This window comes from Ranitomeya variabilis, chromosome 2 (assembly GCF_051348905.1).
Source record: "Ranitomeya variabilis isolate aRanVar5 chromosome 2, aRanVar5.hap1, whole genome shotgun sequence".
Lineage (NCBI taxonomy): Eukaryota > Metazoa > Chordata > Amphibia > Anura > Dendrobatidae > Ranitomeya > Ranitomeya variabilis.
This window is the reverse complement of record NC_135233.1, coordinates 851,602,350-851,628,219: the sequence shown is the minus strand read 5'-3', so window position 1 is coordinate 851,628,219 and position 25,870 is coordinate 851,602,350. Positions and strand designations below refer to the sequence as shown.

General features: G+C 43.4%; 1 protein-coding gene across 1 annotated transcript in view; it reads left to right on the top strand.

The window, feature by feature from the left end:
- The window catches only part of LOC143803974 (mucin-4-like), a 284,408-nt gene that overhangs the window by 83,892 nt on the left and 174,646 nt on the right, over nt 1–25,870 (top strand). The window contains exons 16-17 of the mRNA XM_077281725.1: nt 936–1,095; nt 1,190–1,288. Of these exons, the coding sequence (XP_077137840.1) occupies nt 936–1,095; nt 1,190–1,288 (259 nt within the window). The remainder of the gene's footprint in view (nt 1–935; nt 1,096–1,189; nt 1,289–25,870) is intronic.

Here is a 25,870-nt window from a genome sequence, read left to right as displayed (position 1 = left end):
GTCCTGGTCCGGTTCTGGTCCGATGGGCATCGCGGTCCAGTCCGGGGCCTCCCATCTTCATAGGATGATGTCCTATTCTTGCGTCCTCTTCTTGTCTTCACGCTGCGGCTCCGGCGCAGGCGTACTTTGTCTGCCCTGTTGAGGGCATAGCAAAGTACTGCAGTGCGCAGACACCGGTCCTCTCTGACCTTTCCCGGCGCCTGCGCACTGCAGTTTGCATTAAAAAGCTCAGACGGGGTTCAAAACAGGAGACCTTGAAGTGTGATACAAATATTGTCTAGACTATTAGAGGCTTTTCAGCATTGCAATTTGTGGAGAATAAATTTGCCATAAATCAATTTTTTGGGGAAATGTTGGTGTGCCAGCGAATCCAAATTTTGAGCCATCTGCCCAACTCTAGTTTAAAACATGCTCATCTACAATAAGCAGATTGATCGCTGCTTTATTCTGTACTGGACTTCAGTTGTTGAGGTGAGGAACATATTTGTAGGTCAATCCTATTCCAAATTTGTGTATGACCTCTAAACTGACCTCCCCGGCCACCAAAAATTTGTAGTATATGCCCAAATTTAGTATTTTAGCTTGATATTGTAGTTTATAGCACACGTGAAATGTATTTTATGTGTCTGTCATATAAGCTGCTGAAATGTTGGAGCTATTCCGTTTCAAGTAAATTGGTTTGTGAGACCTTTATAATAATCAAATTCTATTTATCCTGCAGATCTGTGAAGTTTAAGATATCATGTAGAAGGAGTATGTACGGTACCTATATTTCTCCTTCTGCTTGATGTATCTACACACTGATTATCTGGATCATAAGTAAATTGTGTTAACTAGGATATCAGTTGCTGAGAACATGTCTATAATCTGCTCTACAATCAAGCTGCAAGTGGGATTTTAGGGAGTTCTAATTCTTTTTTTTACTTCAATTACAGATCACAAGCTGCAATTGCTCCAATAATTTCACTGGAGATTTTTGTGAGACTCCTCCTAATCTGTGTGCTGATGGCTGCTTTCCTGGTGTATCCTGTGACACTTCTACTGGTTGTGGAGCCTGTCCTACTGGCTATACTGGGAACGGAGCACATTGTACAGGTACAGAACTTCTGCTCTCTTTTGTTGTAAAATAATTATAATAATAGTATCTCTCCAATGTAATTATCTTATATCATCTTGTATTGATCCACAGATATTGATGAATGTAAAAGTAACTCTACATGTTCACCAGATGCTGTGTGTGAAAATAGGATAGGAAACTTTACATGTACCTGCAAAGATGGATTTACAGGTGAGAATTCACTGTATACATGATAAAAGCCTACAATGTCTAAATTAGGTCAATATATTGGTGAATCTTTTGTCATGATCTCACCTGGTGAGGTGCGTTCTCTAAGCCATATGTTAGGTTCTGAGCTGGTCTTAGACAATGTGGCAACCTCACCAAAGTGAAAATTGAGCCCCCAAACACTATTATATTGTACCATCATACGGAAACATTAAGGGTGCATATACACCAGTGATTTCAGACTGTTAAACGAGTGTAATCAACTTGATATTCAAGACATTTGGTGCTTTTTTACTGGTCTCATTACACAGGCTGACAAAGAATGGACAGGGTACAGCGATCACTAATAGATCATTCTGTCCCTATACAGTCATGTTATTAGCCGCATGTGTCCTGTTTGCATTGAACAATGTGCTGCCAAGAACAATAACTTTTTTTTCAACATAAACAAGCCAATCACTTTGCAGTATTGAGATTCAAGGCATATGATCCCCTATTTAGCTAATATTGTCCACCATTCTCTAACCCCAATAGTATACTAATGTCCCCCATCCTCATCCCAATGCCGCCATAATGTTCCTCGTCCTTGCCCCAACACTGTAATTAGGTCCCCCATCCTGGTGTTCTTCACATAGATAAAAAAAAGATTCCTCTCACTCGTTCCCCTATGAGCAGCAACCTCTTCCTCCTCCATAGCTGGCACAGGCATTGCAATGCAGTGATGTTATTGCTCCGTCTGTGGTGTGATACCAATATCAGCTGCTGGCCTCTGACAGGCCAGTGGCTTGTATAGGTATATTGATGCAGGGGGATGGGGTATGCTTGTAACGGCGTTCCCCCTTTCTCTACAGGTCCCCCTTCTCAACATGTTTTATACGTGTAAAGCACCCTCTAACCATCTAGGCATTTCATAATAAAATGAGATTGGGGCCACTCAACACTATCACAGTCTGAATAATGTTGTAAAAGCTCACAGGCCATTGGCTTTTATATTAATGTTTTTTCCAGGCAGATCTTTTAAGCAGGCACCGTCCATTAGTGTAGATATTGCATTGAAGTTTTACAGTTACAGGTGGTGGATAGTCAGCACAATTAATCTAATTTAGAAAAATATAACCACTAACACATCCTCTTTTCTGAACACATAAAAAATACTTTTAAGAAACATAGCGAAAAATGTAACTGATAACATGATAAATTGGACGAGTACAACCCGATAAAATATCAGATTGCACTCGGACCAATGTTATTCAATGAGGCAGGGCAGATCTATGCATTTTTTCTCAGCAGTATTCGGTATGACCAAACAAATTCACACCATGATGAGATTTCACTCTGAAATCGGACAGTGTGAGAAAAAATTGCATGCCATAGGGACCATCAGTTTGTCATCCGATTCTTATAGATACATTACAATTTTATAGCATAGGAAACTGTAAGTCATCTCCTGTAAAAGATTAATAGCTGCTGAGTAAAAACTCAGGACACGGATGACAAGTGAGAAAAAAATCATCCCACTCTCCTGGATGAGAATGGCACCGATTTTATTTTTATACCCTAGTGTGAACAGGCTGTGTGCGTTTTTTATGCGTTTTTGTGGTGTTTTTCCCACTGGTAATTGGCCCCAAAATTCTAAGGAATCCTTATGCCATCAAAGTCAATGAGAATCCTGAAGTGCTGTGAATGTGATCAGTATTTTTCCTTTCAGGATTTGCTGTGCTTTTAAATCCTCAGCATGTCAATTCTTTGTGCGTTTTTGCCTTAGTTTTTGGTCCTTTGAAAGCACAGGGAAAAAAACACGTGCAAAAATGCACCATAAATGCTGTGGATGCTCTGCAGCATTTTTGCTGCCAGGAGATGCAGAAACCTTGCAGAAATTTCTGTAAGCTATACTTAAGGGTTCGCCTACACTACCGTATAAAAAAATCGGTCCCATTCTCATCCAGGTCCCACTTATCATCCATGTGATGTCCGTGTGTTGTCAGTGTGTAATCCGTTTTTAACTCGGCACCTATTTATCTTTTACAGGACCATTTACAGTTTCTCATCTTAGTGAATTGTAATATACAGTAGGTACGGAAAGTATTCAGACCCCTTTACATTTTTTACTCTTTGTTTCACTGCAGCCATTTGGTAAATTCAAAAAAGTTCTTTTTTTTCTCATTAATGTACACTCTGCACCCCATCTTGACTGAAAAAAGACAGAAATGTAGTAATTTTTACAAATTTATTGAAAAAGAAAAACTGAAATATCACATGGTCAAATTCAGAATTCAAGGCTTGTTACTGTTTGTAAATGAAAGTGTGATCCCTGTGTTGTGTTTTGAGATGCACCATTTTTTTTTTTAAGATAAATCTTTCAAATTCAGAAACTTACACAAGTCTTTACCAAAGTGTCTGTGCTGCTTAAACTAATTTTTTAAACTCGATTAATTGCTCCAATAAACTAATATTGGACATTGATCCAAACGCCACCGAAATACTGTGGCCAGTTGCACGTGCTTTTTATTGGGAAGTGATTCTACCCGGATTTCTGGTAACATCCTATTTTAAAAAGGGACGTGGCTTTTTTCACTTTAATATTAACCCCTTTCTGACCTCGGATGGGATAGTACGTCCGAGGTCAGAATCCTCGCTTTGATGCGGGCTCCGGCGGTGAGCCCGCATCAAAGCTGGCACATGTCAGCTGTTTTGAACAGCTGACACGTGCTTGCAATAGCGACAGGTGTAATCGCGATCCACCTGCTGCTATTAACTAGTTAAATGCTGCTGTCAAACGCTGACAGCGGCATTTAACAGGCGCTTCTGGCCGTCGGGCCGGAAATGAGAGCATCGCCGACCCCCGTCACATGATCAGGGGTCAGTGATGCGTCTGCATAGTAACCATAGAGGTCCTTGAGACCTCTGTGGTTGCTGATGCCAGATTGCTATGAGGGCCACCCTGTGGTCGGCACTCATAGCAATGCAGGAATTCAGCTACATAGGAGCGATCTGATCATCGCTCCCATGTAGCTGAGCCGATCGAGTTGTGCCAGTTTCTAGCCTCCTATGGAGGCTATTGAAGGTTGGCAAAAGTAAAAAAAAAAGTAAAAATAATTTGAAAAAACTAAAAAAAATATAAAAGTTTAAATCACCCCCCTTACGCCCCATTCAAAATAAAACAATAAAAAAAATCAAACCTACACATTTAGTATTGCCGCATTCAGAATCACCTGATCTATCAATAAAAAAAGGATTAACCTGATTGCTAAATGGAATAGTGAAAAAAAAAAATTGAAACGCCAGAATTAAATTTTTTTGGTCGCCGCGACATTGCATTAAAATGTAATAACGGGCGATCAAAAGAATGTATCTGCACAAAAGTTGTATCAATAAAAATTCAGCTTGGAATGCAAAAAATAAGCCCTTAACCGACACCAGATCACGAAAAATGGAGACGCTACGGGTATCGTAAAATGGCGCAATTTCTTTTTTTTAGCAAAGTTTGGAATTTTTTGTTTTTACCACTTATATAAAAGAGAACCTAGACATGTTAGGTGTCTATGAACTCATAATGACCTGGAGAATCATAATGACAGGTCAGTTTTAGCATTTAGTGAACCTAGTAAAAAAGCCAAACAAAAAACAAGTGTGGGATTGCACTTTTTTTGCAATTTCACCGCACTTGGAATTGTTTCCCGTTTTCTAGTACACAACATGGTAAAACCAATGATGTTGTTCAAAAGTACAACTCGTTTCGCAAGCAAAAAGCCCTCACATGGCCATATTGATGGAAAAATAAAAAAGTAATGGCTCTGGGAAGGAGGGGAGTGAAAAACGAACACGGAAAAACTGAAAATCCCAAGGTCATGAAGGGGTTAATAAAAAAATCTCTTTAATTTTGGAATACCTGCTTTAATTCCTTACTCTAGATGCTGTACGCCTCACATGCTTGTTCTTTACCAGTCACAACTTTACAATCTAGCATTTTAGGTTTCATTTAATTACTTTTAATTTGAATTGAATGTCATTGTTTAAAAAAAAAAAAACAACAATAAGAGGCTAAGGTTTTCTAATGTTTGATTACTCAAAATGAACAATCGTAGGCACCAGAACAATACTGCTGGTTGCTGCTGCAAATTACTTTCTGCGCATGTATTTACGTTGCGACCGCTAGGGTGAATGGGAAAATTTTAAACCAAAAATATTGTGAAGTTTGTTAACAAAGATTATAAACAAATGAAACATTATACTTTTGTCCAAAATGTATGGTAAACCATAACATGGCGCAGGCAGCAGACGTGGCAGGATGTTAGAAAAGAAAACTAATATCACAGATAACACAGTGATTGCTGTTAGCAGCAGCTCTACCATCACCAGTAGTGCTGACAGCAACTGTCCCAGCAGTAGTAGTACCAAATGCAAGTCAGATTTGTCCACCTTTACAAACTCTGGCAAGCATATTAGTGGGGTGGAAGAGGAGGGCATAATAGAGTATATGTTAAATCTGTCACCTCAATCACAGTGACATCAATAGCTGGAGTCAGCAGTCTGTTTATTCCACCGCCTCCGCTGCCATAACAGTTAATGCTGTACATAGTGGAAATGCCAATCCATCAATGACACCTGTTTCTATTCTGCCCCAAAGACCTCTTAACCACAGCAACCTGCGGCTTTGCTGAGTACTCAGAACAAATGTCTGCTCTAGCTGCAAGCTAGGCCCTGTCTGAGTCACTACCAGGAAGTCCTCTCTGAGTCACTACCAGGAAGTCCTCTCTGATCCTACTACGTAGCCCCTTCCTCTCTATGTTAGTCCCAACACTTAACTATGTCTTAACTTACTCACTGTCTGATTTTGAACACAACTTAGCTTCCTAATAGTACAGTACAAAACATTTCAATATACAACATCACAATCCATGCTGCACATCACCGTCGCCATAGAGCATCACATTATACACGCAACACTTTACCTTATATACTGTACTGATATTTTCAAGGTTGAACAGGGCAATATGTCCATCTCCTTACACATGTTGTTGGTGGAGGAGGTGGTATATATCCTCAAATCTCTGTTTTGGTGGCTAGTCGAGTATGCTTTCTCCTCACGTGTGGGAGTACTTTTGCACAATTCCTTCAGATGATTTTCTGGCGCTCTGCAAGAGGAAAACAAGCTGAAGACATTCCATCTCATATGGACTAGGAACTGTGGCTCCCCATCAGCACATGAAGCGACATCGTCTGCTCTTTTGGCAAAGCTGGTCAGCAATCAGAGCAAGCCTTGATTTTTCCTCCTCCCCTTCTTGCACTCTCGTCTTTCTGTCAGTGAAGCCGCACCCTAAAGTATCACCTATTCGGTGTCATCATCACGATCATTATCATTGTCATCCTGCTCTACTGTATGTTGTACTCAAAGACTCTTCCTCGTTATCCTTTTCCATTGAAAAGGCAAATATCCATCTCGCCAACATTGTGCAGAAAAAACAACCATATAAAACCAAACATTCATTGATTTGCCAACTAAACTCGAATCTTTTTAAGTTGCTGATTTAGCAGTCACTGCCTTATAAGCTTGTGGATTCTGCTGCCTTCCGAGTAGTAATAGTGTACACTCAGCCTCTCTGGAAAATACCAAGATGACATTATTTCTCACAGAAAGGGGTGACCACTCTCTCCGATCACATACAGGATAATATAGGCTGATTTCTAGATTTGTCTTTGAACTCCAAAGTGCACTGCACTATAGATACGTGGAGCAGCAATTATACAGGGACAAAACACGAGTTGCACAGTTCACTTACTGAATGTTTTAAGTGGCATTGGTGCATCACATCTGGGACAGTTGGTGAGGTCTCCGCAACTGGGAGCTACATCTGCTTCCACCTCCAGTTGGCTGTTAAATGTCTCATCCTATAACTTCTCAAGATCCTGCTCAACTGACTTGGCCTGATCCCCAACAAATACAGGGCACATACAGTGAAGGAAATCTTTATTTGATCCCTTGCTGATTTTGTACGTATGCCCACTCACAAAGACATGAACAGTTTTTAATTTAAGGGTAAGTTAATTTTAACATTGAGAGATAGAATAGCAAAAATAAAAGCCAGAAAATCACATTGTATAAATGATGTAAATGTATTTGCATTTTGCAGTGAGAAATAAGCATTTGCTCCTTCTGGCAAACAAGACTTAATACTTGGTGGCAAAACTCTTGTTGGCAAGCAAAGCAGACATTTTTTGCAGTTGATAATGAGGTTTGCGCACATGTCAGGAGGAATTTTGGTCCACTCCTCTTTGCAGATCATCTCTAAATCATTAAAGGGAATCTGTCACCCCAAAAATCGTATATGAGCTAAAGCCACCGGCATCAGGGGCTTATCTACAGCATTCTGTAATGCTGTAGATAAGCCCCTGATGTAACCTGAAAGGTAAGAAAAGCAGTGCGCAGGCGCCGGGCCTCTCTGACCTTTCCCAGCACCTGCGCACTGCTGTACTTTGCTCTGCTCTCAACAGGGCAGACATAGTACGCCTGTGCCGCAGCCGTGGCAGGAAGACAATGAGAGGACGTCATCGTATAAAGATGGGAGGCGCCGGACCCGGACTGCGATGCCCATCGGACCCGAACCGAACAGGGACCACTCCTGGGTGAGTATAATCTAACTTGTTTTTCTTATCTTTCAGGTTACATCGGGGGCTTATCTACAGCATTACAGAATGCTGTAGATAAGCCCCTGATTCCGGTGGCCTTAGCTCATATACAATTTTTGGGGTGACAGATTCCCTTTAAGATTTTGAGGCTGTTGCTTGGCAACTTGGATGTAATAATTATAGGGGATAACTCAGGAGACTCTTTGTGTGGAACAAGACAACTATAGGACACAGTTTTATAAGTGGTAAAGTCTATATTATCACACGGTGATTCAAACAGGTGCAGAGAGAAACTCAAGTCCACAACACTTGCAACACGTGCAAATATCAAATGCAGCTCAGCAGTCTATAGGAAACTTCAGAGGAAAATGCAATCACGCAGAAAGTCTATGAAGCACAATTATTCTTGAGGATACTTGACACGAATAAGTCCTTGCTTAGTCCAAAACACAGATAGATATGCTTAAAAGGCAGTTCAAATAATATCTAAGCTCAACCAGGGAGGTCTGGGTAATAGTCCCAGGCTCTTGCAGAGCTGAAACAGCTTACATGTCCAGCAAAGGCAGATGGAAGCAAACACGAGCAGGAGATGAAGGAGGATTATTGGAAATGGTGTATGCAGCAGGAACTCAGAGCAGAGTAGCAGGATAACCCCATAGGTTCACAGGAGCAGGTATATAGCCAGGGAGTCACCAGAGGTCAGGAGCTGGATGCAAGGCAGAATACTCTAGCACAGACTGAAGGCTGGGGTGGAGTTTTATAGCAGGAAGACACAGTGCACATGAGACCAAAGATGCCATCTTGGAAAAGGGCAGTAATGCACAAAAAGGTAATAAAAAGTCCTGACATCGGAGCTTCAACTCCCTTCATAGGTTTTCTATGGGATTAAGGTCTGGTCACTGGCTAGGTCACTCCATGACGTTGATGTGCTTCCTTTTGAGCCACTCCTTTGTTGCCTTGGCTGTATGTTTTGGGTCATTGTCTTGCTGGAAGACCCAGCCACGACCCATTTTTAATGTCCTGGTGGAGGGAAGGAGGTTGTCACTCAGGATTTTACGGTACATGGCTTCATCCATTGTCCCATCGATGCAGTGAAGTAGTCCTGTGGTGCCCTTAGCAGAGAATCATCCCCAAAACATAATGTTTCCACCTCCATGCTTGACAGTGGGAATGGTGTTCTTTGGCAGCATTTCTCTTCCTCCAAACATGTTGAGTTATCTGACCACAGGACTTTCTCCCAATCACTCACAGAATTATCCAGGTGTTCATTGGCAAGCTTCAGACAGGCCTGCACATGTGCCTTCTTGAGCAGGGGGGCCTGCATTACCCACTCTATGACCAGTAACTTCCACCTAACCTAGTAAAATATTAAATACCAAATTTTAAACAAAATAGACAGGACATGTTGACTTTGTTGGAAAGATTTGGTCCATGGTCTTTATTAAATTTTAACACATAACTGTAAAAAAAACTTATAAACCAAGCCACAACTTAGTCAACTTAGTCAAAGCTCAAGTCCGTTTACCATTTTCAACACCTGTTGGCAAGAGTGGCCCCACCCCACCAAGGTCCAACTCCACCATTGCTTGCAAATTAAGGGTAAAAATATCAGTGACTATCTCTGATAGATGATGTCACGGTTCACGGGGAGGATACCTTTATCATCCTCACCACTCACACCAGTTTGTCATGAACCGGGGTTGTTTGGTTGCCTCTGGTTCTTTCTGAAGGGGATTTATCTATATCCCACTTCCCAGTTACAGCTCTCTGTAACCCCCTTACCCTCAGGTCAGACCAGGTACTGCACCTATAATAATTAGTCGCCTGAAAGGCTGCCTTCTATGTACTGGCTATTGGACACGCTGCAGCAAGGGTGATATATCTACTCCCACTCAGACACGAACAATAATTATCAACACTTCCGGTCGCTACAAAAAGTCCCAACCGCACAGGACAAATCCGCTGCCACCAGCTCCGGTTTCTTAATTATAAACGGGTCCGGAGCCAACCCAGATTAGTAGCGTAATTCACTTCAGAGAAGGTGACCGTTCATTATAGAGCATGGAAAGACAAGCTAGTAATTTTATATTTTAAATGGAAGTAGATAGTTAAAAACCATTGGCGCTTGCGAAACTATAAACCTTGCTGCGGATAGTGACACAGTACCACTCTTCTGTCTCACTGTATATAAACAATATAGCTGGTTTTATATCTGCGCTAGGTTCAGTCCCTCATTAATTTTATAGACAAGTGGCAGTTAAACACTTCTAGGCCGACAGTGGTAGTCTGACCATATGTAAAGTGGCAAAGGGTTAGAATCGTGCTTTGCCTGTTAAATATGGACTTCTGTTCTGGCGGCATCAGAGGAATCTGAAGAGAGTGAATCAAACACTTAGGCGCAACAGGTAAATTCATTTCAGCTTTATCTGAAGAGTGTTTTTTATGATCTCTTCTAGATCTCTTCTAGATCCTTTCATGACTTTTATATATTCACATATATTTTTTACATGTTTTGCTGCATTTGCTGTGGGCTTAACAGGCAAAGCACGATTCTAACCCTTTTTACAATTTTATATTTTACTCCAAAAAAGGTAGGCAGTGTTTACAGAGGTATAAAAATATATTATAAAGAAGACACATATCATATGTACAATACAATTACAAATAAAATGGGATTAACATTGAAAAAAACCACTTACATTTTGTTATGTCATATCATCTGATGGCCGACCGTGTGCTGTGCGGGATGGGCGAGCATATATTCAGATGCATCACCCCTGTATAGCAGCTAGACCCCAGAAAAAAGACATGTGTAGACTGCAGCTTCACTACTTATTTCCTAAGTAAAACCAAAAAAACCTTGTGTCATCACAGATCATAGATAAAACTCAATCTTTATTTCTTACTTTAAAAATTTAGACTAACAATCAAAATGCAAACAACCGTGCTAGGCTGAAAAAAGTCCCTCACACTGTTAAACCTAGATTGCCCAACCTTGCAGCGGAGGTTGGCACCCTACACATATATATACGAGATAGGCGCCCCCGCTCAACGGAGGCTATCCCTATGACTCCTGTATGTCAATTAAAGATAAAGTGATACATTTAAACCACCATTCTGACATGACAGGAAAAAATGAAAAAAATATTTGCCAGTCAATGCCTTAATCCATTTGCGGCAATCAAAGGACAATGTGAAAAAGGGTGAATAACACAATGACATAAAGTGCAAAGAGTGCTTAATACACTAAGTACCTCTCTATAACTGCTCCCTGATGATCGATCTCCTGCCTGTCAGTGGGGGTTGGCACCCTACTGTTAAGCAGATGTGGCGCCCCCACTCCACGTCGGCTTACCCTAAAAGCAAGCCCTACAAAATAAACTAATCCCTAATGACAGGTATCACATCAAATGGCCCCAGACATTATGGCCAAACAACTTTGAATTCAGGCAAGTTTATATGGGTACAGTACTGATGCCCAACTGTAATCCCATTCTGCAATATATGTATATATCAGTTATATCAACGGGGTACTTATCATTTCTGATGTGTTCATAGACGAACGCCTCTACGCGTTTCGCCAGATGTGGCTCATCAGGAGGCTCAGATAGACAGATGACAATTATAAACTAAAACCACAAGGTAAAAAAATGGAAAGATTATATATACATATATAAGCATAAATAACAAAGTAATTAGCAATGTCCAAAATATCAGAAGCCCACAGAAAAATGCCTCACAGTATTAGTGTTACTGTTGTGAATTTACCTTTTGGCTCCCTCTAGTGGATACTAGTGATTTTACTCTGGGTATGTCATTCATCCCTTGTATGCTCACCTGGGTCGTTAGGTCAGGGGTGTTGCTATATAAGCTCCCTGGACCTTCAGTTCAATGCCTGGCAACGTTGATATCAGAGCTAATCTGTAGTGCTCTTGTCTTCTGATCCTGGTTCCTGCTTGATTAAGCTAAGTCTGCTTTCTTGCTTTTTGCTATTTGTTTTTGTTTGCATTTTTGTCCAGCTTGTATATAATCTGTTTCCTGACCTTGCTGGAAGCTCTAGGGTGGCTGGTGTTCTCCCCCCGGGCCGTTAGACGGTTCGGGGGTTCTTGAATCTCCAGCGTGGATTTTTGATAGGGTTTTCGTTGACCATATAAGTTATCTTGCTACATTCTGCTATTAGTAAGTGGGCCTCTCTTTGCTAAACCTAGTTCATCTCTGTGTTTGTCATTTCCTCTTACCTCACCGTTATTATTTGTGGGGGGCTTGTATCCAACTTTTGGGGTCTTTTCTCTGGAGGCAAGAGAGGTCTTTGTTTTCCTCTTCTAGGGGTAGTTAGCTCTCCGGCTGGCGCGAGACATCTAGCGACCAACGTAGGCATGTTCCCCGGCTACTTCTAGTGTTGGCGTTAGGAGTAGATATATGGTCAACCCAGTTACCACTGCCCTATGAGCTGGATTTTTGTACTTCGCAGACTAGCTGATATCTCTGAGACCCTCGCCATTGGGGTCATAACAGTTTGCCAGGCCAGTATTAAATGTTAAATGCATTGCAGAAGTGGGATTATAAGAAAGAAAATTCTGAGTTTTTTTTTTTTGCTCTCTCATTTTTTTTTTCTTTTTCCCTTTACCTCTGAGTGGCTTGTGTTTGCTGCAGACATGAATGTTCAGACCTTGATTACAAGTGTGGACCAGCTTGCTGCTCGTGTGCTCTGAGACCCTGTTCATCTGGAGACTCCGCTCAGCAAGTAAAAATTGTTATTTCTTTTTTACGCGGCGACCCTCAGGATTGGGCCTTCTCGCTGGCGCCAGGAGATCCGGCATTGGCTGACATTGATGCGTTTTTTCTGGCGCTCGGTTTGCTTTATGAGGAACCCAATCTTGAGATTCAGGCAGAAAAAGCCTTGCTGGCTATGTCTCAGGGCCAGGACGAGGCTGAAGTGTATTGCCAAAAATTTCGGAAATGGTCCGTGCTGACCCAGTGGAACGAGTGTGCATTGGCTGCAAATTTTAGAAATGGCCTTTCTGAAGCCATTAAGAATGTGATGGTGGGTTTTCCCATTCCCACAAGTCTGAATGATTCTATGGCCCTGGCTATTCAAATCGACCGGCGGTTGCGGGAGCGCAAAACCGCAAATTCCCTCATGGTGTTGTCTGAACAGGTACCTGATTTAATGCAATGTGATAGAATCCTGACTAGAAATGAGCAGAAAATTCATAGACACCAGAATCGCTTGTGTTACTACTGTGGTGATTCTACACATGTTATCTCAGCATGCTCTAAACGTCTTACTAAGGTTGTTAGTCCGGTCACCATTGGTAATTTGCAACCTAAATTTATTCTATCTGTAACTTTGATTTGCTCACTGTCATCGTATCCTGTCATGGCGTTTGTGGACTCAGGTGCTGCCCTGAGCCTTATGGATCTGTCATTTGCCAAGCGCTGCGGATTTGTTCTTGAGCCATTGGAAAATCCTATCCCTCTTAGGGGTATTGATTCTACGCCATTGGCAAAAAATAAACCGCAGTTTTGGACACAGGTTACCATGTGCATGACTCCCGAACATCGGGAGGTAATACGTTTTCTTGTTCTGCATAAAATGCATGATTTGGTTGTTTTGGGTTTGCCATGGTTACAGACCCATAATCCAGTCTTGGACTGGAAGGCTATGTCAGTGTCAAGTTGGGGCTGCCATGGAATTCATGGAGATTCCCTGCCCTTGTCTATTGCTTCTTCTACGCCTTCGGAAGTTCCGGCATATTTGTCTGATTATCAGGATGTCTTCAGCGAGTCTAAGTCCAGTGCACTGCCTCCTCATAGGGAATGTGACTGTGCAATAGATTTGATTCCTGGCAGTAAGTTTCCTAAGGGGAGACTGTTTAATCTGTCGGTACCTGAACATACCGCGATGCGTTCATATATCAAGGAGTCTCTTGAGAAGGGACATATCCGTCCTTCTTCTTCCCCTCTTGGTGCGGGATTCTTTTTTGTGGCCAAAAAGGACGGATCTTTGAGGCCTTGTATTGACTATCGGCTGTTAAATAAGATCACTGTCAAATTTCAGTATCCTTTGCCGCTGTTGTCAGATTTGTTTGCCCAGATTAAAGGTGCCAAGTGGTTCACCAAGATAGACCTTCGTGGTGCGTACAACCTTGTGCGCATTAGGCAGGGCGATGAATGGAAAACCGCATTCAATACACCCGAAGGTCATTTTGAGTACTTGGTGATGCCATTTGGGCTCTCTAATGCACCTTCAGTCTTTCAATCCTTCATGCATTACATTTTCCGGAAGTATCTGGATAAGTTTTTGATTGTTTATCTGGATGATATTCTGGTTTTTTCTGATGATTGGGACTCGCATGTGGAGCAGGTCAGGATGGTTTTTGAGATTTTGCGTGAAAATTCTTTGTTTGTAAAAGGCTCAAAGTGTCTCTTTGGTGTACAGAAGGTTCCCTTTTTGGGGTTCATTTTTTCCCCTTCTGCTGTAGAGATGGATCCAGTCAAGGTCCGAGCTATTCATGATTGGACTCAACCCTCGTCAGTTAAGAGTCTTCAGAAGTTCTTGGGTTTTGCTAACTTCTACCGTCGTTTTATCGCAAATTTCTCTAGCGTTGTTAAACCGCTGACGGATATGACCAAGAAGGGCTCTGATGTAGCTAACTGGGCTCCTGCTGCCGTGGAGGCTTTCCAGGAGTTGAAACGCCGGTTTACTTCGGCGCCTGTTTTGTGCCAGCCTGACGTCTCACTTCCCTTTCAGGTTGAGGTGGATGCTTCGGAGATTGGGGCAGGGGCCGTTTTGTCGCAGAGAGGCCCTGGTTGCTCTACTATGAGACCTTGTTCCTTCTTCTCTAGGAAGTTTTTGCCGGCAGAGCGAAATTATGATGTGGGCAATCGGGAGTTGTTGGCCATGAAGTGGGCATTTGAGGAGTGGCGTCATTGGCTCGAGGGTGCTAAGCATCGTGTGGTGGTCTTGACTGATCACAAAAATCTGATGTATCTCGAGTCTGCTAAACGCCTGAATCCTAGACAGGCCCGCTGGTCATTGTTTTTCTCCCGTTTTGACTTTGTGGTCTCGTATTTACCAGGTTCTAAGAATGTGAAGGCCGATGCTCTGTCTAGGAGCTTTGTGCCTGATGCTCCTGGAGTCGCTGAACCTGTGGGTATTCTTAAGGAAGGAGTTATCTTGTCTGCTATTTCTCCAGATCTGCGACGTGTGTTGCAGAGATTTCAGGCTGGTAGGCCTGACTCTTGTCCACCTGACAGATTGTTTGTGCCTGCCAAATGGACCAGCAGAGTCATTTCTGAGGTTCATTCCTCAGTGTTGGCAGGGCACCCGGGAATTTTTGGCACCAGAGATCTGGTGGCCAGGTCCTTTTGGTGGCCTTCCTTGTCAAGGGATGTGCGGTCATTTGTGCAGTCCTGTGGTACTTGTGCTCGAGCTAAGCCTTGCTGCTCTCGTGCCAGCGGGTTGCTCTTGCCCTTGCCTGTCCCGAAGAGACCTTGGACACACATCTCTATGGATTTCATTTCGGATCTTCCGGTGTCTCAGGGCATGTCTGTCATCTGGGTGATATGTGATCGTTTCTCCAAAATGGTCCATCTGGTTCCTTTGCCTAAGCTGCCTTCCTCTTCTGATCTGGTTCCTGTGTTTTTCCAGAACGTGGTTCGTTTGCACGGCATTCCTGAGAATATTGTGTCGGACAGAGGATCCCAGTTTGTTTCCAGGTTCTGGCGATCCTTTTGTGGTAGGATGGGCATTGATTTGTCGTTTTCGTCCACTTTCCATCCCCAGACTAACGGACAAACGGAGCGAACTAATCAGACTCTGGAGGCTTATTTGAGGTGTTTTGTCTCTTCTGATCAGGATGATTGGGTGACCTTCTTGCCGTTGGCTGAATTTGCCCTTAATAATCGGGCTAGTACCGCCACCTTGGTTTCGCCATTTTTCTGCAACTCTGGTTTCCATCCTCGTTTTTCCTCAGGACATGTGGAGCCTTCTGACTGTCCTGGGGTGGATTCCATGGTGGATAGGTTGCAGCGGATCTGGAGTCATGTGGTGGACAACTTGAAGTTGTCACAGGAGAAGGCTCAGCGTTTTGCCAACCGCCGTCGCGGTGTGGGTCCCCGACTTCGCGTTGGGGATTTGGTATGGCTGTCTTCTCGATTTGTTCCTATGAAGGTCTCCTCTCCCAAATTTAAGCCTCGCTTCATTGGTCCTTACAAGATATTGGAAATCATTAATCCTGTGTCCTTTCGCCTGGATCTTCCGGTGTCGTTTGCCATTCACAACGTATTTCATAGGTCCTTGTTGCGGCGGTACGTTGTGCCTGTGGTTCCTTCTGCTGAGCCTCCTGCTCCGGTGTTGGTTGAGGGCGAGTTGGAGTATGTGGTGGAGAAGATCTTAGATTCTCGTCTCTCCAGGCGGAGGCTTCAGTACCTGGTCAAGTGGAAGGGCTATGGTCAGGAGGATAATTCCTGGGTGGTCGCCTCTGATGTGCATGCGGCCGATTTAGTTCGTGCCTTTCACGCCGCTCATCCTGATCACCCTGGTGGTCTTGGTGAGGGTTCGGTGACCCCTCACTAAGGGGGGGGTACTGTTGTGAATTTACCTTTTGGCTCCCTCTAGTGGATACTAGTGATTTTACTCTGGGTATGTCATTCATCCCTTGTATGCTCACCTGGGTCGTTAGGTCAGGGGTGTTGCTATATAAGCTCCCTGGACCTTCAGTTCAATGCCTGGCAACGTTGATATCAGAGCTAATCTGTAGTGCTCTTGTCTTCTGATCCTGGTTCCTGCTTGATTAAGCTAAGTCTGCTTTCTTGCTTTTTGCTATTTGTTTTTGTTTGCATTTTTGTCCAGCTTGTATATAATCTGTTTCCTGACCTTGCTGGAAGCTCTAGGGTGGCTGGTGTTCTCCCCCCGGGCCGTTAGACGGTTCGGGGGTTCTTGAATCTCCAGCGTGGATTTTTGATAGGGTTTTCGTTGACCATATAAGTTATCTTGCTACATTCTGCTATTAGTAAGTGGGCCTCTCTTTGCTAAACCTAGTTCATCTCTGTGTTTGTCATTTCCTCTTACCTCACTGTTATTATTTGTGGGGGGCTTGTATCCAACTTTTGGGGTCTTTTCTCTGGAGGCAAGAGAGGTCTTTGTTTTCCTCTTCTAGGGGTAGTTAGCTCTCCGGCTGGCGCGAGACATCTAGCGACCAACGTAGGCATGTTCCCCGGCTACTTCTAGTGTTGGCGTTAGGAGTAGATATATGGTCAACCCAGTTACCACTGCCCTATGAGCTGGATTTTTGTACTTTGCAGACTAGCTGATATCTCTGAGACCCTCGCCATTGGGGTCATAACATGTTACTGAGGTAAGAGGACAGTCATCTGGATACAAGAGTAGATAATCTCTATAGCATAGAAGAGAAATAGACACCGAAAGGATGCAAATTCATATAAGAGCATAAGTAATGCATCACTGTAAGATTAAGTAGCATGTTCAAAATTTTGGAGAACAAATGAGTGAGAACAGGAGATGCAAACCATGCAAAGAGGTAATTGGAGATTGCAATGTATTAATAGGGCAGGTGAGTTTGAGCAGGGGATGTAAAACCTATGGGGTACAATTAATCCAAAGTGGGATGAAATATTGTGGGAATGGGCACAAAAGAGGTGCGGCGCACACCCCGAAACGCGTTTTGGAAGGTGTCCTTCGTCATGTATTCCCCTCCTAAAGGTCCGAGTCTTGCCATTATTATGTGGGTTCTAAGTGAGCAGTAACAGGGCACATAGGGCAGCAGCAGCTCAGCATTGGGGTGACAGCAGGATGAGGAATTTGTGCAAGTTGAGAATATATGGAGATGGTGCTGGAAATGTGAGAAGTTACATGTATCTTTGCTATAAACTCTGCAGACGACTCATGGCAGGAAGATGTCATGTTATTGTGAGTCAGATCAAAAAGAAAGGAAGCATGAATGACTCATCAGAAAGAACATCATTTGGAAATCACGATGTATAACCCTTTAATCTCTTATACGTTCTGCAGGACTGATATCTACCACCATATGGTGGCATTATCAGAGATTTTCAGTAACAGCACTATCACCTGCTGACATTCCACTAACTATGGTGATAGATCTAAAAGTAGTGACCTGGTTAGGGGCCCACCCAGATGATTTGCCTCCCTACCGATGAACTGACATTGTACTACTGATACCAGACTGCGGAGATCACTTTTTTCCAGTGGTGTAAAGAGCTCTATGTAGCCTAATATCAGGTATTACAAGTACAATGTCAGGCTGCTGACCTGTGCTAACCGCCGCTGTGCTGGTACTCCACTCGCCACTTAAAATTGCATGAGCAGTAACAGGAGTGAATTGTAGCTGACAGCACAGCTCTCCACTACAAAACAATGTAGGTCAACTCCCCTCACAGCTGTGAACTGGGCATCTCAGGGGATATGACCAGTTCACACAGTTCACAGTTGAGGCAGTCACAGTACAGGAATTCAGGTTGAACGCTGACTACAGTCTCTTATGGCCTGGGATCGTATTTGAAATGTGTGAATGTCTTGCTCAGACTCTTACACACCATCAAATAAAAATGACAGCCCTCAACGGCTGCAGAAAAAATGTGTAAATAAATAAATGTTAATACTGTGTAACTGATTTTGTTTTTAAGATAAATTATTATATAATCAATAATGCTGGTCACTACTCGACACTCGCTCGAGGATCTGTGTGCTCGAGATGCTCGTGACTCAGCGAGTATTTCTTTTAATGCTTGAGTGGGAGCTCGAGCCCCGCACTGCATCTTTGGTGCTTTTTGCACATTCAATGACCATGTGGGGATTGCCTGCCAGTCATTGTAATGTTATAGCCATCTTGGTTGGGTCATTATTACTGTGATTGGCTGGCCACATAGTGTAATCGATATACTGTATCCCGAACACAGACACCGTAGGGAGACGTGCCGATGAGAGAGGAACAGAATTGAAGCCTCATATTAGCTGGGGATTCAACCACATTTATATTTCTGTGATGTACAACAACAGCCCTTCTAATGGCTAATTATAATACATATTAATACTGCTGTTAGCAGCACTTGGGAGAGATTGTGCTAAAGGATCTTGTAGGACAGGATAGTGTGAATTATATGTCCTTTATGCTGCAGCCTGCAACTGATACCAAAACCCCTTCTCAGGGCTAATAATATTCTTTATGTTCTTAATCCTGCAAATTTTTCTGAGTAGGTAAATATTATACAAAATTTTTAGTGTGGTTGTTGAGCATCAAAAGCATACAGCCAGTCTTGGTTGGTTCTCAATAGTATTGCTATATTTATACTGCAGTCTGGTATGTTAATCTGAGGTGTGCAAATTTGCTTGGCAAAGTAAAACAGCCATTTTTTGAGCTGTGAAATTTTATACGCCACTTGCAACAGTTAGGCCTCAAAACTCCCCCCAAAAAGAAATTGTTTAAAAAACCTGTTTGCAATATTTATACTGCAGTCTGGTATGTCTGTGTTATACCCACAGGGCATGGGGATGTATAGTGGACTCACTAGACCACTGATGGAGCAGTGGTAGCTGTATACCAGGTACACAAGAGACAGGAGAATGAGCTTCCATAAACCAAAGGTATTTATTTAAAGGAAGATTAACAAAAGGGAAAGGTGCCTGAGGGAAGAACCCTCTTGACCACAACACTGAACCACGTAGTGGTTTCGGTGGCTTAAATATCGTAGTACCCAGACCAGAAGGATGACCCGTACAGACCGTGTTAACAAGAGAGTGTAATACTGGCACTGTCAGTGGAGAAAATCCTGGAAGCTCTGTGTAATCCCGGTAAGGCTGATCCAGCCCACAGCGTTATCTGGATGGTTTTGTGAGGAGCAGCTTGGTAAGCTTGGAGTTGAAACCGGAAAGTCCAGAAGGATCCAGATTAGGGAACTGCCAGCGGAGGATTCTGAGGAGACAGAGGTATTAGTATAACAAAAGTAACAAACTTCAGTTTGCAGAGCACAGCAGAGTGTGGCCTGAGCAGGAGGCCACAATCAACAGAATGAACACGTTGCCCAGGCACCTTCCATAAGGGGAGGATACCTTTTATGCACATAGCATCACAGCACAGACAGCCCTAATAGAGAACAGGTGCTTTGCTCCTTTAAGTATGCCTCCTAAGAGCATTCCCAGGAGACCTGCCAAGGGAATGCAAGTTCCTAACAGAGAAGGAGCCGCCAATCGTTTGGAGCCATGGAGAGGGTGAGCAGTACCAGTGGACCTGTGTCCCTGCACAGCGGAGACCGGACCTGCTGCTGAGGGCATGACAGTCCGTTTGAGGTATGCAAATTTGCCTGACATTATAGTACAGCCTTTTTTGGAGCTGTGAAATTTTATACGCCATTTAGCGTGCTACAGTTGTCCCTCAAACTCCCCATAAAATAAATTTTTAAAAAAGTCTCATTACAATATTAATACTGCAGTCTCATACGTCTGTCTGAAGTGTGCAAATTTGCCTCCTATTGTAATACAGCCTTTTCTTGGAGCTGTGACATTTTATATGCCATTTCACATTCTACAGTTGGGTCTCAAACCCCCCAAAAAAAGAAATTGTTAAAAAAAATTGTATTGCTATATTTATACTGTAGTCTGATACGTCCATCTGAGGTGTGTAAACTTGCCTGGCATTGTAATACAGATATTTTTTGGAGCTGTGAAATTTTATACACCATTTAGCATGATATAGTTAGGCCTCAACTCCCCCCCCAAAAAAAAAAACCTTTGCTAAAAAATCACATTCCTATATTGGTAGTGCAGTCTTATACGTCCATCTGAAGTCAGCACATTTTGCAGGCATTGCAATACTGCAATTTTTTTGAGCAGTGACATTTCATACTGCATTTATAGTGCTAGAGTTGAGCTTCAAAACACACAAAAGAAAACTTTGGTTTCAAATAGCATTGCTATATTGATACTACAGTCGTAGTCGGGTCATGGCAGGAAAGAACCGGTAGGAAGTCGTCTAGGAACTTTATTGGGGGCAAAAGTCGGATAGGCAGCCACATAGGCATAGATCTCCTTCCTAATGGATGGCCACCAGTAATGATGAGAGATCAATTGTAATGTCTTCCTTTGTCCAGCGTGACCAGCCGCCTTGGAGGAGTGACCCCAAGACAAACTACTTCTCAGGTTCACCTACAAGGGTCTTTCCTGGAGGAATTTGCAACAGGAAGAGAGAGGTGACCGTAACCATCTTAGAGGGTTCAATAATAAATTGAGGATACTCCTCTTGGGTGCCAGACAGTAATGAGCGAGAAAGCGCATCAGCTCTGACAATCTTGTCACCGGATCTGAAATGCAAAAGAAAGTTAAAGTGGGCAAAAAACAAAGACCACCTGGCTTGGCGAGGATTAATTCTCTGAGCGGACTGGAGATATGCCAGATTCTTACGCTCCGTGTAGATCACTACTGGATAATCTGCACCCTCCAGCAGGTATCACCACTCCCCCAGAGCCATCTTAATGGCGAGAAATTCCCGATCCCCAATGGAATAGTTATATTCAGGAGTGGAGAAAGCCTTGGAAAACAAGCTGCAGGAAACAAGGCGACCCGAGGAGGACTTCTGCGTAAGCACAGCTCCGGCCCCTAATGAGGATGCGTCCACCTCAAGGAAGAACTATATTCAGATCTGGAAGATGCACAACAGGTTCGGTGGAGAAGCACCGTTTGAGAGAGTGGAAGGCCTCTTCAGCCTCAGGAGACCAGTTCTTTGGTTCGGCTCCCTTTCAAGTCATGGCAGAGATGAGAGCCGTCAGAGTGGAGAAGTGCAGAATAAATTGCCGATAATAATTACCAAAGCTAAGGAATCTTTGGATAGCCTTGACTCCCACAGGCAGCGGCCATTTAAGAAAGGAAGAGACCTTCTCGGGATCCATCCTGAGTCTGGTATCTGAGACAATGTATCCCAAGAAAGGAAGTGAGGACTGTTTGAAAATGCACTTCTCACACTTGGCGTAGAGTCGATTCTCCCTTAGATGCTTAAGAATTTGCCAAACTGCTTGTCTGTGGGAGGCCAGATCTGGGTAAAATATCAGAATATCATCCAGGTAAACCACAATGCAGGTATAAAGCAGGTCCCAGAAGATATCGTTGAACTCCTGGAAAACGTCCAGTGCATTACTGAGACCGAAGGGCATCACTCGGTATTCATAGTGTCCATCCCTGGTGTTGAAAACTGTCTTCCATTCATCTCCTCAGGGAATGCAGATTAGATTGTAGGCGCCTCTTAAATCTAATTTGGTGAAGATCCTGGCATCTCTTGATCAGTCAAACAACTCTGGAATCAGTGGGATAGGATATTTATTTTTTACCGTAATCTGGTTGAGACCTTCATAGTCTATACAGGGTCGTAGAGATCCATCCTTCTTGACAAAGAAAAACCCAGCTCCAGCTGGAGAGAAGGATTTCTGAATGAACCCCCTGGCCAAATTCTCCTGAATGTAGTATGACATAGCTTAGGTCTCAGCTGGGGACAGAGAGTAAATTTGGCCTCTAGGGGGTGAAGACCCGGGAATCAAGTCGATAGGGCAGTCATATGGCCTGTGAGGTGTCAAAGTCTCTGCCTGCTTCTTGTCAAAAGCATCAGCGAAAGACCAAAAGGCAGACGGCAAACTGGGCCACGATACCAGACTAGATGGGGCCTTAGCTGGGAGCATGGGAGCCAGACACCTCCCATGACAGAAATGGCCCCAGCAGAGCACCTCCCCAGTTCTCCATTCCAAGACAGGTTTGTGCTGATGCAGCCATGGTAGCCCCAAGAGAAAGGTGTGAAGCATGTTGGAGAGGACATAGAAGACCATTTTCTCCATATGGAGCATCCCAATATGGACCTCAAGCAGCTCAGTAGTTAAACAAACTGTCTCCCGAAGAGTTCTTCCATCAACAGATGTTATTACCAGGGGGTTCTGGAGTGGATGACCTGGGATTTGGAACCGAACTACTACAGCCTAAAGGATGAAATTTCCGGCCGCCCTGGAATCCACATATGCTGACTCAACAAACTGGGATTCACCGGTATCACGGCCACAGTAAAAATCAGGTGTTGAGAAACATCCTTTCCGTTTAGAGAGATGTTGTGGATTCTGTTTTTGGGCTCCCTCTGGTGGTTACAGCTGGTACTGGGTGACTTTGGTGGGTTGCGGTCTCTGGTTTCCACCTGTCCATCAGAGGCTGGGTGTTTCCTATTTAACCTGGCTTTCCTGTCATTCCCTTGCCGGCTATCAATGTATCAGTGTGTCTCTGTTACCTTTGCTACCTGCTCCTAGGCCTTCAAGACAAGCTAAGTCTGGATTTCCCTGTTTCATGTTTGCTTTCATGTTTTTAGTCCAGCTTGCAGATATGTAATTCTCTGCTGCTGGTTGCTCTAGTGGGCTGAAATTACCACTCATGTACCATGAGTTGGCACATGAGTTCAAGTAATTTCAGGATGGTATTTTGAAGGGTTTTAAGCTGACCGCGCAGTTCACCTTTTGTATCCTCTGCTATCTAGCTTAAGCGGGTCTCATTTTGCTGAATCTGTTTTCATAACTACGTTTATGCCTTCCTCTCATTTCACCGTCATTATATGTGGGGGGCTGCTATTTCTGTGGGAATATTTCTCTGGAGGCAAGATAGGTCTGTGATTCTTCTGATAGGGGTAGCTAGATCTCTGGCTGGCGCGAGACGTCTAGAGTCCCCCCAGGAACGTTCCCCGGCTGCTGCTAGTTGAGTGCTGAGGTTCAGGATCGCGGTCAGCTCAGGTTCCATCACCCTAGAGCTCGTCCTGGTTTTGCTCGTGTTATGTGTTTAATTCCCTGCCATTGGGAACATGACAGTATAGCCGGCCCACAAAGTGTTAATTGTTTGGGCTGAAGCAGGAGAAAAAGAAGTGTTGAAGGGAATTTTTTTTTTTTTTTCCCCTCAGAGTTTTGCTGCCTAGCCCTTAATTGCTGTCTAGCTGCTTCTTACCTCCTCTTAACCCTTGAATGGCTCTGACCTTAGCTGTTTAACATGGATGTCCAGAGTTTGGCTTCCAGCCTGAATAATCTTGCTGCAAAAGTTCAAAACATACAGGATTTTGTTGTTCACACTCCTATGTCTGAACCTAGAATTCCTATTCCAGAGTTTTTTTCTGGAGATAGATCTACCTTCCTGAATTTCAGGAACAATTGCAAATTGTTTCTTTCTTTGAAATCTCACTCCTCTGGAGACCCTGCTCAGCAGGTCAAGATTGTAATATCTTTCCTGCGGGGCGACCCTCAGAATTGGGCATTTGCATTGGCACCAGGGGATCCTGCATTGCTCAGTGTGGATGCGTTTTTTCTGGCACTGGGATTGCTCTATGAGGAACCTAACCTGGAGATTCAGGCTGAAAAGGCTTTATTAGCCCTCTCTCAGGGGCATGATGAAGCGGAAGTATATTGTCAAAAATTTCGGAAATGGTCGGTGCTTACTCAGTGGAATGAGTGCGCCCTGGCTGCAAACTTCAGAGATGGTCTTTCTGAGGCCATTAAGGATATTATGGTGGGGTTCCCTGCGCCTACAGGTCTGAATGAGTCTATGGCTATGGCCATTCAGATTGATCGGCGTTTACGGGAGCGCAAACCTGTGCACCAGTTGGCGGTGTCTTCTGAACAGGCACCTGAGACTATGCAATGTGATAGAATTCAGTCCAGAAGTGAACGGCAAAATTATAGGCGGAAAAATGGATTGTGTTTTTATTGTGGTGATTCAGCTCATGTTATATCAGCATGCTCTAAACGCACAAAAAAGGTTGATAAATCTTTTGCCATTAGTACTCTGCAGTCTAAATTCATTTTGTCTGTAACTCTGATTTGTTCACTTTCATCCATTTCCGTCGATGCCTATGTGGATTCGGGCGCTGCCCTAAGTCTTATGGATTGGTCATTTGCCAAACGCTGCGGTTTTAGTCTGGAGCCTCTGGAAGTTCCTATTCCTTTGAAGGGAATTGACTCTACACCATTGGCTATGAATAAACCGCAGTACTGGACACAAGTGACCATGTGCATGACTCCCGTTCATCAGGAGGTGATTCGCTTCCTTGTACTGTATAATTTACATGATGTACTAGTGCTTGGTCTGCCATGGTTACAAACTCATAATCCAGTCCTGGATTGGAAAACAATGTCTGTGTTAAGCTGGGGATGTCAGGGGGTTCATGATGATGCACCTCTGATTTCAATCGCTTCATCTACTCCTTCTGAGGTCCCTGCGTTTTTGTCTGACTATCGGGATGTTTTTGAGGAGCCTAAGCTCAATTCGCTCCCTCCTCACAGGGATTGTGACTGTGCTATAGAATTAATTCCTGGCAGTAAGTTCCCTAAGGGTCGTTTATTTAATCTGTCAGTGCCAGAGCATACTGCTATGCGGAATTATATTAAGGAGTCCTTGGAAAAGGGACATATTCGTCCATCTTCGTCCCCTCTGGGAGCAGGGTTTTTTTTCGTGGCAAAAAAAGATGGTTCCCTGAGGCCTTGTATAGATTATCGCCTTCTGAATAAGATTACAGTCAAATATCAGTATCCATTGCCATTATTGACTGATTTGTTTGCTCGCATTAAGGGGGCTAGGTGGTTCACTAAGATAGATCTTTGCGGTGCGTATAATCTTGTGCGGATAAAGCAGGGTGATGAGTGGAAAACCGCATTTAATACGCCTGAGGGCCATTTTGAGTATTTGGTAATGCCTTTTGGACTTTCTAATGCTCCTTCAGTCTTTCAGTCCTTTATGCACAATATTTTCCGTGAATATCTGGATAAGTTTATGATTGTGTATTTGGATGATATTTTGGTGTTTTCTGATGACTGGGAGTCTCATGTTCTACAGGTCAGGAAGGTGTTTCAAGTCCTGCGGGCCAATTCTCTGTTTGTGAAGGGCTCAAAATGTCTCTTCGGAGTCCAGAAGATTTC